Below are 13,212 nucleotides of genomic sequence, written 5' to 3'. Positions count from 1 at the left end.
AGACTCTACCTCTGACCCTAGCTGGCATGATTGAGCCCTAGGTGTCTGCCTGGGACTGGGGAGGGCAGGGTTCCTGGAACGTGCTGGATTCAGTATCTTGATTCTAAGTCCTGCTCTCCCCAGAAATTCTTCTGGCCTGAGAACTTTCCTTAGCAATGGAGGAAATGGTTCCACCTGGGCCCCACCTAAGTCTGGGAACCTGTGGACAGGCAGTGCTATACCTTGTAGTTTCTTTTGTGGGTGTCTCTCTGATCTGCTGAAGCCCTGGGAGGTGGACAGAACAGACACTCTAATCCCCAGTTGACAGACACCGAAACCAAGGCTTAGAAAATAAAGGAGGCTCAAACCAAGTCCAAGTTTGAGTAGTGACAGGGCTGGGAGGGGATTCAGATTTGGGGAATTCGGGGGGAAGTCATTGCTGGAGGAATAGGGGTGCCCCAGGCAGGACCTGACCCCTCCAGATTTTATGAGCTATACTGCAGCCTGGTCCCCTACATTCCATTACCTGGTCCCTATCTGCCTGAGGCCCCTCCTCCCTGGCCTTCACCCCAGGAGAGAACCCCTAGTCACCAGGAAGAGAGCCAGGGCCCAAGGAACCAGCTGAGCTGCCAGTGTATTGGGTGTGGAGATGGGATCCTATGACATGGATCTGTGTGGCCCTGTGATTACATGGAGTGATTTATTTATTTTTTTAAGTTTTTTTTTTTTCTACTGTTTATTTATTCTTGAGACAGAGACAGAGTGCAAACAGGGGAGGGGCAGAGAGAGAGGGAGACACAAAATCTGAAACAGGCTCCAGGCTCTGAGCTATCAGCACAGAGCCCGACGAGGGGCTAGAAACCACTGACTGTGAGATCATGACCTGAGCCGACGCTCAACTGACTGAGCCACCCAGGCGCCCCTACATGGAGTGATTTAGATACACTGCAGCACAGTCTGAGTGCAGTGGATCCATTTGTTTGTGTATCTGAAACCATGTACAACATATCTGCCTTGTTTCTGTGTGTGTGGCATGTGGCTGGGTTGAACTGAATGTCTGTGGGACTTGTGCACCTAAGTGTAAGGGGTGGAGCTCTGTCTCCATAGCCCCCTGGGGAGTACTGGGGTGGAGAGAGGCAGGTGGGGAGGAAAATGCTAAGAAGTTTGGAAGCTTCGAACTGGTCAGACAACTTTGGGAAACCTGGGAGCAAGAGCCAAGAAGGGAGAGGAGAAGATAGGCAGACAGAGGAACAGCTGGGGACTGGAGAAGCTGACGACGACGGATTCACGGCTGTGGGATGAAGCTGCTGCCCAGGTGGAGAGCACTGCTGCCTGTGGGTCCTTGGAACAGGGCCTGGCCGTGGGCACAGCAACCCAGAAGTAGGTGGGCCCTGGGGGGGCTGGGGCTGGGGCAGCCCAGAGGGAAGCAGAACCAGGAACTTTAGGTCCATCCCCACCAGCTGAAGAGCCTTAGCTCCTCAGACCCTCCCAACCACCTTTAGCCCCCAGGTCCCATGATCAGGCTGGTAGGCCTGCCAGGAGGAGAAGACAGGCTGAGTCGAGGGCAGGTTTCAGTGACATGCACTCACACAGAGCCCAGTGCTTAGAAAGGCCTTGTATTTGGTTTAATATTCTACTACTGCTGTGTTAAAATTCATAATGCTTTTGGAACGGGGGTCCCAAATTTTCATTTTGCACAGCGTCCTGTGAATTATGTAGCCAGTCCTGCCCGGGAGGGGAAGGGAATCATTGTCTTGACATAGGGAACAGGCAAGGCTGGCCCATCTGTTTTGGGCCTCTGAGAAACTGAGGGATTAGTGGCTGTGTGGGGAGGGCAGGCCTTTATCAAATTTAATGGCTGATTTATAGCATGAGCTCCGGAGTTCAGGCCAACCTGAGTTTTTGGAATGTTTTTCTAAAATCATGCACCTATGTGGCTTTGGTCAGATCACATCTCCTAGATCTGTTTCTTCAGCTGTAAAAGAGGTTAATACCGCCTAGTGCCTGGGGTTAAACACGGCAGTACATAGCAATTGCTTGGCATACAGTCATTCCTCATTAAAGACAGTGATCATGGTAATGATAATTATTAACTTGTTATTAATAAGTGGGGAGGAAGAGTCTTGTTCAGAGTGTGACCTAGTAAATGCCCCCCACTACTACCACCTCACCCTGGGGTTGGTAAACTTCCCAGACTGCCCACCCCTCACCAGCACTCTGACCCTCTCTTGGAAACAAGAACAGGTCCCGTGCCCAGGCTCAGGCGCAGTCAGGGAAGGGCGTGCTCAGACGGCAGAGGCTTGGGTGGCCTTTACCACCATGGCCAGAGTTAATACGTTATCTCCGCCCAGGTCCTCCTTTCGCAATCAGAGCTGGGGATCTGGTTACAGATTTACTTCAAACAATGTCTGATGTGTGGACTAAAGTCCTTCTTGGCCTTCGTAAAGCCAATCCCCTCTTTTCCTCAGGAACCGCTCACACCTGTGCCCCAAAGATGAGGGCCCAGGAGGACCCGAGGGCCAGACACAGGTGCTGGGGAACGGGTGGGACCTGGGTGGGGGGCAGGGTTGGGTGGGAGCTAGAGAGCCTTCTTAGGCCTTCTCCCCGGGAAGCAAGAGACAAAAGTTCTGATGAACTTGATTAAGAGTGACTATCCCAAGCTGAACGTAGCAATTGGGGGATGGTGTGTGGGTGGCAGTGGGTGCAGGGGTCATCAGCTTTAGGACTGGCGGACTCCAGCTTGAGGGCCAGCAGGGACCCAACCTCTCCCACCGCCAGGGAAACCCCGAGGACCTCCAAGGGGGCAAGAGTGAAACCACAGTGTGCCCAAGAGGGTCTGTCCACAGACTTCCGCCTTCTTGGTCCCCTCCTCTGTTGCTCCCCAAGGCATTCTGACTTAGGGGCCCATCCCCTTGGTTGGAATGCCCTGGTCCCAAGCCCTCCAGGAGCCAGCAGAGTGGACTCATCCCTGCACAAAGGAATGTGAGGAGCGAGCAGGGAGTAGCCAGGCCAAGTGGCAGTTGGGTGGCTGAACCGAGAGGGAGGGTGTGGTTTGGACCTCTTTCTGAGGATCTGACAGCCACTTGGGCTATCTGATTGATTCTGGAGCAGAATGGACTTAGCTGGTCCTCATCACTCCACCCTGAGTTCCTTCTCTCTGCTGCCCCAGCATGAGTCCCTGGGCTCAGCAGGGACCTCCATGAGGGATCCCACGATGTCCCTGCCTACAGAACCCAAGTTTGACATGTTGTACAAGATTGAGGATGTGCCACCCTGGTACCTGTGCATTCTGCTGGGCTTCCAGGTGGGCTTCTCGGGAGGGCTTCCCCGCCCCCACTCTGCATGCTCCCCAGAATCCCCACCCCTTTCTGGGCCAACAAGTTTATCTTGGGTAATAGGAAGAGAAACCTAAGGTCAGCAACAGTGACGGTCGCCAAGCAGGGGTGAGGAGGAGGTCTGATGGAGCCTGAGAGATTATCCCCAGGAACATGTCACCTGCCAGGCAGAGTGGCAGTCACAGGGAAGAGGACTCACTCCACTGAAGCCACAGGAATAACTTGGAGGCAGATTACTAACCCAGAGAGAGGTGAGGCGTAGGTCTCTGGGAATCCCTTGCAGGAGTATCAGCCCTGGGTGAGCTGCCAGGGGCAGCATGGGTTCAGGCCCACGGAGGCAGGCATAAGGATGGTTAGGACGCCCCTGTTTCCCTTTGAGCCCTATGGGCTCCACCTCATACACTCTCCCCCGACCCCCACCATCCCCCAGCATTACTTGACATGCTTCAGTGGCACCATTGCTGTGCCCTTCCTCCTGGCTGAGGCACTGTGTGTGGGCCGCGACCAGTACATGGTCAGCCAACTCATCGGTACTATCTTCACCTGCGTGGGCATCACCACCCTCATCCAGACCACACTGGGCATCCGGTGAGCTGTCCTGCCTCTGCCTCCCCACCCTCAACACACACAGTGATCCACACAGTGGGAGCAGGTGTTTTCTCTGAGGGCTGTTTCTTTGGGGGGAAAAGCTGCTATCTGTCACCACCTGCTACTCCTACTCCCAAGCCAGCCTTAGAGCCCGGAAGCTGGGATCCCACATTAGGCCCCTGACGTTCCTCAAAGGCAAGAAGTCTGCGGGTTTAAGGGAATATACCCTAGCTGGGCTCTCCTCCTGTTAAGCCCTACTCTGGGTAATCAGGACCACCCACTCCTCCCTTTTAGGGCCTGTGTGGTCTTCTTCAGTGGCCTGTTGTCCAGGGGCCCCTGCCCCTGTGTGCACAGCTCTAGGCTTGGGTGGCCACAAGATGGTTGTTTTTGTGATGGGGGGATGGAGGAAGGTTGTGAGTGGGGCTTGGATGCAATAGCTGAGCTGTTTGCTTCCCTGTACATGGCCCCTCACAGTGCAGGAAGTGGGGTTGGGAAGGAAAGGGAGCATGTTGTAGGCCAGAGACTGCATTTGTTTTCTCCCTTGGGCCCCCAAAACGTTAGAGGCCTGCCTGGGGCCACAGCGACTTCTCTCAGCTTTGCCCTGCCCTTGTCCCTGTGTCTCTGTCCCTGGATGTGATTCTCTCTGTCCTTCTCTCTGTGCCCCTCTCTCCCCATCTCCGCTGTCTCTGTGTCCCTGCCCTCCCCTGGCCCTGCCCTGTTGCTCTTTGCCTCTCCTTCCAGGCTGCCGCTGTTCCAGGCCAGCGCCTTTGCATTTCTGGTCCCAGCGAAAGCCATCCTGAGCCTGGAGAGATGGAAATGCCCCCCAGAAGGTGGGCACACTTCTGGGGTCTGTGCTGGAGAGGGGAGGCCCAGGAGCCTGGAAGTCTGGGCCACTGTCCTGAGTCCAGACACCAGACTGCATTCATGGCAGCACCTTCTCTTCTTCTCTGTGTTCCCTGGCTATGTGTGTGTCCCTGTTTCTGATCCCAGAGGAGATCTACGGTAACTGGAGTCTTCCCCTGAACACTTCTCATATCTGGCACCCACGGATACGTGAGGTGGGTTTGTATCTGGGTAGAAGAGACCTGGACCTGAGTAGGGGGCTAGTTGGGAGTGAGGGCCGATAATGAGTTGGAGGATTCAAGGAGGTGGTCCAGGACCTTTTTTCTTTTTTTTTTTTTTTTTTAATGTAGAGGTCATAGCCTCTAAATAGTGACTTATAGTACCATTATTTGCTTTTCCAGGTCCAGGGTGCAATCATGGTATCCAGCATGGTGGAGGTGGTGATCGGGCTGATGGGGCTACCTGGGGCCCTGCTCAGCTACATAGGGCCTCTCACGGTCACCCCCACGGTCTCCCTCATTGGCCTCTCTGTCTTCCAAGCTGCTGGCGACCGAGCTGGCTCCCACTGGGGCATCTCAGCTTGGTGAGCAGGCATTAAGCCTGATCCTTTCCCAGCCCCACCCCTTTCACCCCTTTCGTGTCCTGGCCCCAGTCCAGCCTACCAGCCATCTTTCCTTTGTGCCTCTGCCCCCAGTTCCATTCTCCTGATCGTCCTCTTCTCCCAGTACCTGCGTAACCTCACCTTCCTGCTGCCTGTCTACCGTTGGGGCAAAGGCCTCACTCTCTTCCGCATCCAGATCTTCAAGATGTTTCCTGTGAGGAGCTGACAGACACCTGGGGCTGGGACTAGGGCAGGGGCTGGACCTGGGGCCAGGGCAAAGGTCGGGGGGCGGTCAGGTCCAGGACAGCAGAGGAGCTAGAGCCAGAGCACAGGTGAGGTCCTAGTCAGCGGCTAGAGTAGGTATTGGGGTCCAGGTCTGAGCTGGTGTGGGGGTGAAGGCTAGGGCTGGGGCTGGAGCTGGAGCTAGGGCTGAGGTAGGGGCTGCTTAGCCTGGACCAAGACTTCCAGGGCCCTCAGTGCTCCCCTCACCCCACCCCACTTCAGATTGTGCTGGCCATCATGACCGTGTGGCTGCTCTGCTATATCCTGACCCTGACGAATGTGCTGCCCTCAGACTCCACAGCTTATGGATTCCAGGCACGAACGGACGCCCGAGGGGACATCATGGCTATTGCGCCCTGGATCCGCATCCCCTACCCCTGTGAGACACCCCACCTGGGCCCTTCTGCTTCTAGCTAAGACCATCCATGATGGTCCCCGATGATCCCAACGCAGCCAGTGATGCACTTGGCATTAGCTGTACATTTATAGTGTGGCAGGCAGAGTGGTATTTTCCTCAAAGCCTCACTCCAGCTTCATGACTCTGAGTGATCCCAAATAAGCTCTGACAACTGTATAGCTCCCACCCCAGGGTGAGACATCTTAACCCCCACATACTGCCTTGTCCACTCCCTGCATCCCAGAGGTTACTGCACCCATCCTCCCTTCTCCCTCCCTATCCAGGTCAGTGGGGCCTGCCCACAGTGACTGCGGCTGCTGTCCTGGGAATGTTCAGTGCCACACTGGCCGGCATCATTGAGTCCATCGGAGATTACTATGCTTGTGCCCGCCTGGCTGGTGCACCACCCCCTCCAGTACATGCTATCAACAGGTATGGCCACCTGCCCTCTCCAATATCTGATCCCTCAGGGGCCATTCAGGAAGCAAATGTAGGGACAAGGTTGAGTCTCAAAGGTGTGGACTTGGTCAAGTCACTAATACTTTCCAGACCTCATTCTCCTTACTTATGAAATGGAATACTCATTGGGGCGCCTGGGTGGCTCAGTCGGTTGAGCGTCCGACTTCGGCTCGGGTCATGATCTCGCGGTCCGTGAGTTCAAGCCCCACGTCAGACTCTGGGCTGATGGCTCAGAGCCTGGAGCCTGCTTCCGATTCTGTGTCTCCTTCTCTCTCTGCCCCTCCCCCCTTCATGCTCTGTCTCTCTCTGTCTCAAAAATAAATAAATGTTAAAAAAAATTAAAAAAAAAAAAAAAAGAAATGGAATACTCACATCACTCACTCTGAGTGTCACCAGTAGTTGAGATAAAGACGCCTAAGGGAAACTGCGGTCATTGACAACCTTTCGTGTGCATAGCCCTCCATGTGTATTCTCTTATGCAATCTACTAACGACTCTGTGAGACAAGGTACCCTTATGCCCATTTTACAGATGAGGAAATTGAAGCCCAGAGTCGCCTAAGGGAGTAAGTTCCAGGGCCCTGGGACTAGCGCTCGGACCTGGGCTCTTGGCTCCCAGACCCACCTCTGGCCTGGAGTGGGGAGTACTACAGACAGATAGTTGCAGCTTGCCCAGTCCCCAAGAAGGCGAGCAGCCCGCCCAGGGTGATGGAAGGACATAAGCCAGGGCAGAGGCTGGACTGAGGCCCAAACTCACCCTTTCCTTATAGGGGCATCTTCACGGAAGGCATCTGCTGCATTATCGCAGGTCTGCTGGGCACAGGCAACGGGTCCACCTCGTCTAGCCCCAACATTGGCGTTCTAGGGATTACCAAGGTGCCAAGACAAGCCGGAGCGGCACAAAGCCCCACCCCCATTCCCTGTGCCACAGACTTGCCCCAAGCTTCCCCCCACTTTGGCCTAGCCACGTCCTGTCTTCGAGAGGTCCCGCCCCGCATCAAGCCCCGGCCCTTTTGTGCTCACTTTTATAACAGGCCCCGCCCACCTTCCTGTCCTCTCGACTCATCCCGTCAGGCTTCGCGCCTGGAGTCTAACCCTGCCCCCCGACTCCCTTGCAGGTGGGCAGCCGGCGCGTGGTGCAATATGGTGCGGGCATCATGCTAGTCCTGGGCACTGTTGGCAAATTCACCGCCCTTTTTGCCTCGCTCCCTGACCCCATCCTGGGGGGCATGTTCTGCACCCTTTTCGGTGAGTGCCGCGTGTGCGCCGTGGGTCTCTGCACGGTCGCGGAGTGGTGGAGCCCATCGGGCCTGCGGGACGCCTTCAGCCGTTCTCCTGCGCCCTCAGGCATGATTACGGCTGTGGGGCTGTCCAACTTGCAGTTCGTGGACATGAACTCCTCTCGCAACCTGTTCGTGCTCGGATTTTCCATGTTCTTCGGGCTCACGCTGCCCAATTACCTGGAGTCCAACCCCGGCGTCATCAACACAGGTGCCTCCGCTAGTCTGAGTATCTCGGTCGATAGGGGAGGTATGGTGGGCTCGACTCTGGGCACAGCTCCCTCGGTCAAAGGCACCATACGAGAGAACCACAAATCCTGCCCAACTCTAGATGTGAACCAGAAGCTGAGAAGTGATTAGCAACTGTCCTTTACTAAGACACTTTCTATGGACAGCTATGGAGCTTTACATGTGCTCATTTAATATTCACAACAGCTCCAGGAGACAGATAGTATTATCATTTCCACCTTACAGAAGAGGAAAGTGAGGCTCAGAGAAGTTAAATGTTTGTCCCAAGATAAGTAGCAATTGGCAAAACTGGGATTTGAATCCAAGGGTGGGACAGGGTACAGATAGGTTAGAAAGTTGGGGTTTGTACCACTTCATCTCCCTGCCCACTCAAGGAAGTCAGTAAACTCCACAAGTGGGGAGAAAGCCCCTGAGCTCTGGTCTTCAGGTGAGGCCAAGATGTCCACTGGCCCTTGACCTATTCCACAGGCATTCCTGAAGTGGACCAGATTCTGACTGTGCTGCTGACCACAGAGATGTTTGTGGGTGGGTGCCTCGCTTTCATACTGGACAACACAGTGCCAGGTATGCGTCACCTCTGGGAGGGAAACAGAACTAGGCTGGGCTCACATGCACTCTAACAAATGGCCCCTCGATCAGAAGTGTGGCCAGGACCCATGCAATGCAGGACGTGCAAGGAGAAACAGGAAGTTTGGGCTGGTGGAGTGCCCACTGGCTGGAGGGAGAGACTAGTGGCTAGACAGTGGTACAGTCATGCCTCATAGGTCTTAAAGAGGATGGGTCTAGAGAAGTCATTCGGGGCCCTGTGAGTTGTTTCCTTCCAATTCGTGATAGCCAGGTTGAGGGGTGCCTTTGGTAGCCTTTGCTTTCTTAGATTAGGGCAGATACAAATGAAGCATCAGTTTGTTGGCAACACCCACTACCAAATAATACTAGCTACTAGAAGAGCCCCTAACATTTATTTCTCTTTGATGTTAGGGCTTTTTGCAGGGATTGTGGAAGATAACTTAGTGAGTCCCTGAGAACCCTCCTGGCTCATGTTTATGTTCCCTGTAAGATATAAAAACTGTCACCAGTTACTTAATGAGTAACAAGCACAGTTAACGTTTACCAAACGTCTACTATGGGTCAGGCATGAAACTATGTGTCTCATTTCATTCTCAAAGACTATCCTGGTAGATGCTATCAACACCATTTCACAAGGAAACAGAATCAGAGAGGTTAAGTGACTTACCGAAGTTCACAGCATTTGAAGATTTAACAGGTTGCAAATCTGGGATTTTTACCAAGTCTATTTGATGCAGTCTAGGACTTGTGTCCCAACAATTGCACCATACTGCCTCTGTAGAGGGTTTCGGGGGATCTGGTGAATCAGGGAAAGCCCCATGGAGGCAGAGGTTAAAGGCTGCATCATTCCAGGAAGATGAGGGATGGGAGTAGAAGGATGATGGCCCTCCATCGCCCACCACTTCCCAGCCTGAACACAGCTGCAGGGTTGGAGGGCAGGCAAGGCCTAAGTGCCATGGCACTTTTAGAAATTCCAGACAGCATCAGATGATGAGAGAACTCTTGGTAGCAGTTACCCCATGGACTAACAGGTGGTACCCGCTCCTCCCCATTTAGAAGGCTGGCTGTGGACATGAGAAAGAGAAGTGGCAGCCTCTATGCTCATGGAATCTGAGGAGGTAGAGGGCATCAGCTGGACTGTATACTGACGGACTTTGTGGTTTGGGTAGCTGGATTAAGCTACCTCAGATTTTAATAGCCTCAGACTGCCTTGCTGAGATTCTCACATTCCCATCCTTCAACCCAACTCCCTATCAGCAACCATCACTACCAGGGATCATTATACATGTTATGCCCCATAATCCTTTTTTGTTTTAATGTTTGTTTTGAGAGAGAGAATGCAAGCACACAAGCAGGAGAGGGGCAGAGAAGGAGAGAGAATCCCAAGCAGGTTCTGCGCTGTCAGCACAGAGCCTGACAAGGGGCTCAGCTGCACAACCGTGAGATTGTGACTTGAGTCAAAACCAAAGAGACACAACCGACTGAGCCACCCAGGAGCTCCATAATCGTCAATAGTCCTTCAGTGTGCATTGTTGAGGAATCTGAAGCTGAGTGGTCAAATCATTTACCTAATTCAAGTTGCCTAATTGCCAACCTGAATTCAAACCCAGGTCTGGTTAAACCAGAAGCCGGTCCTTAATCATGGAATTACCTGTATACAACTTTCTTCTGTGTGATGCACATTTTGCTGATGGGCCGCCTTGCATTTTCTTTCTTTCCCCATCCACAGCAGAAACTTAAGAGGGGTAATTTAGTTCAAGAAATGCTAGTGGGGCTAGTGGAAATCTCTTTCTACTCACACTGTATCAGTCTTCTCTAACCTCAGCCCTCTTGTAAAAACCTCAGAGATCTCACGCACTGCTTTCCTGCCTCTTGACGAAATACTCCCCTAGATGTAAATAATCTTTCATGTATCCATACTACCAACAAAGATTTTACTTAGTAGCTTGACTTTCTGAGGTTTGTATTATAAAAGCAAGTGTATTTTCTAAATATGGAATCATAATATTGAATATTAATAATGATTATAGCCTTTGTGAATATCCCTGCTTGGCCCCAAAGCGGGTCTGGGCACTATCTGGTCCCCATCAGCTTAGCACACACTAGCTCCACACTAGAGATGTAAACTGACCATTACTTAACCTTTCTGCCTGTTTCTTCATCATATAAATTTGTATAATAGTACCTGTATACTTCCCACAGGAATGTTTTGGAGAAATGAGATAAAGAAATGAAAGCACTTAGCACAGAGCCTGGTACACTATAGATACACAATAAATACAAAGTATAACCAGTACCTTTTAGGGTTTCCTCGAGCTCTTGCCAACTTAGGAGCTGAGAATTGTGGATTCAGTAACTTTTCAGTCCCAGAAAATAATTGAGAATGAAGACCATGGATTCCAGAAGTCTGCCTTAGGACTAGGTTATGGGAAGGGGAGGTAGTGGAGGGTTGCTGGCCCTGGTAATTTCTCTGTCCTCTTCCAGGGAGCCCACAGGAACGAGGTCTAATACAGTGGAAAGCTGGGGCCCATGCCAACAGTGAGATGTCTACCAGCCTCAAGAGCTATGACTTCCCCATTGGGATGAGCATGGTAAAGAGGATTGCCTTTCTGAAATACATTCCTATCTGCCCAGTCTTCAGAGGATTTTCAAGGTCAAAAGCCCAGCATCCAGTTCCAGAAGACACTCCAGATAATATACATACTGGGTCTGCGTGCACCAAAGTCTGAAAAATTACTCCTAGGAAAGGTAGGATGTGTTAGATGGTCTTTTGTGGGAGGGTTGAAAAATCATATTCTTATGCTTTAACCAAAGAAAAACAAAACTACTCAATTTCCACTTTTGTGACCTATTTCACAGTCTTTAAGGGGAAAGTAGATGGGTACAAAGTGAAAATATGGATTCTGAATGGAATTCCTTAGTTATTTCATAATGAGAGTAGAACTTCCCAACTGATGTGGGTCACTAAGAAGTTACAAGTATGCTGACATACTGACCCCTTCAGCAGTCTGAGTATCTAGGCAGGAAATGAGTCAACTGCAGCCCATGAACCATAAACTCTAGCCACAGATAGCCCCATCCTTGCACTCCAGTATGCTAAAAAAAAATAATACTTTATGACATGGAATAGGTTGAGAAATACTGACAATGCACAAGAACACGAAAAATCCTCTCAGGGGCACCGGGATGGTTCAGTGGTTAAGCGTCTGACTCTTGATCTCAGCTCAGGTCATGATCCCAGGGTTGCAAGTTCAAGCCCTGCATTGGGCTCCTCTCATATATGCTGCCTTGTTTCAATAATGATCATAAAATAAGAACCCCAAAATCAAAACAGGATGACTTCAATTACCTTAAAACTATGACACACAGGCCCTAATGGGGTGATCTGTCCAAAGGGCTTCAAAATGGAATAGCTGATGCTCTGAAACTTTCCATCTCTACCTGTAATGCAGATGTCTGATTCCAGTTAAACAATTAAGTAGTTTTAATGTGCAGTTTCCCTGACAAGAAAAGTTCCAAAAGGAGCTAGTGTATTATGCTAAGTAAGTCAGAGAAAGACAAATACCATACGATTTCACTTATATGTGGGAGAAACAAAACATGAACATATGGGAGGAGGAGAGAAAGACAGAGGGAAACAAACCATAAGAGACTCTTAACAATAGAGAATAAACTGAGGATTGATAGAGGGAGGTGGGTGATGTGTGTTAAGGAGGGTACTTATTAGGATGGGCACTGGGTGTTGTATATTAGTGATGAATCACTGAATTCTACTCCTGAAACCAATATTGCACTGTATGTTAACTAGCATTTAATTAAAATTTGAAAAAAAAAAAAGTTCCAACAAAATTAGAATACTCTAGGGATGCCTGGGTGGCTATTTGGTTAAGTATCTGACTTTGGCTCAGGTCATGATCTCGAGGCTGGTGGGGTCGAGCCCCACCTCAGGCTCTGTGCTGATAGCTCAGAGCCTGGAGCCTGCTTTGGATTCCGTGTCTCCCTCTCTCAAAAATAAACATTTTAAAAAATTAGAATACTCTTTTAATAGTAATAATAATAACAATCACTTAAACAGAACTTTCTATGTGCTGAGGACTATCTTAAGGGCTTGATGTGTATTAACGAATCACACAATCCTAAGATAGATACTGTTATTACTACCGTTTTATTTAAGAAATTTTTTTGTACTCCTTTACACCCCTTGTGGGGCTCAAACTCACAACCCTGAGATCAAGAGTCACATGCTTTTCTGACTGAGCCAGCCATTTGCCCCATTATTTCTACCATTTTAAAGATGTGGAAACTAAGGCATAGAAAAGTGACTTGTCCATGATCAATGGATTCACATCTAGGAAGTCTGGCTAGCCTTTGCTTTTTTTTTTTTTTTTTTTTTTTTTTTTTTTTTTTTTTAGTAATTTTAGTAACTGTGGGGCGCCTGGGTGGCTCAGTCAGTTAAGCGTCCGACTTCGGCTCAGGTCATGATCTCACAGTTCATGGGTTCGAGCCCCACGTCGGGCTCTGTGTACTGACAGCTCAGAGCCTGGAGCCTGCTTCAGATTCTGTGTCTCCTTCTCTCTCTGTTTCTCCCCTGCTCACGCTCTGTCTCTCTCTCAAAAATAAAGATTAAAAAATTT

At 50.8% G+C, this 13,212-nt stretch overlaps 1 protein-coding gene across 1 annotated transcript; it reads left to right on the top strand.

Annotated features, from left to right (window-relative positions):
* The first annotated feature begins 1,074 nt into the window (after positions 1-1,074).
* SLC23A1 (solute carrier family 23 member 1) lies at positions 1,075-12,164 on the top strand. Its single transcript, XM_042985111.1, is given in 16 exon segments — positions 1,075-1,359; positions 2,448-2,492; positions 2,495-2,508; positions 3,149-3,283; positions 3,745-3,902; positions 4,644-4,732; positions 4,893-4,960; positions 5,147-5,328; positions 5,440-5,560; positions 5,851-6,007; positions 6,310-6,457; positions 7,253-7,358; positions 7,601-7,730; positions 7,830-7,973; positions 8,480-8,575; positions 11,063-12,164. Coding segments are annotated over 16 exon segments (1,920 nt in total). The 5' UTR covers positions 1,075-1,277; the 3' UTR covers positions 11,308-12,164.
* Positions 12,165-13,212: the final 1,048 nt, after the last annotated feature.

The sequence above is a fragment of the Panthera tigris genome, chromosome A1 (genome assembly GCF_018350195.1).
Source record: "Panthera tigris isolate Pti1 chromosome A1, P.tigris_Pti1_mat1.1, whole genome shotgun sequence".
Classification (NCBI taxonomy): domain Eukaryota; kingdom Metazoa; phylum Chordata; class Mammalia; order Carnivora; family Felidae; genus Panthera; species Panthera tigris.
This window is presented reverse-complemented; position numbering and strand designations above follow the sequence as displayed.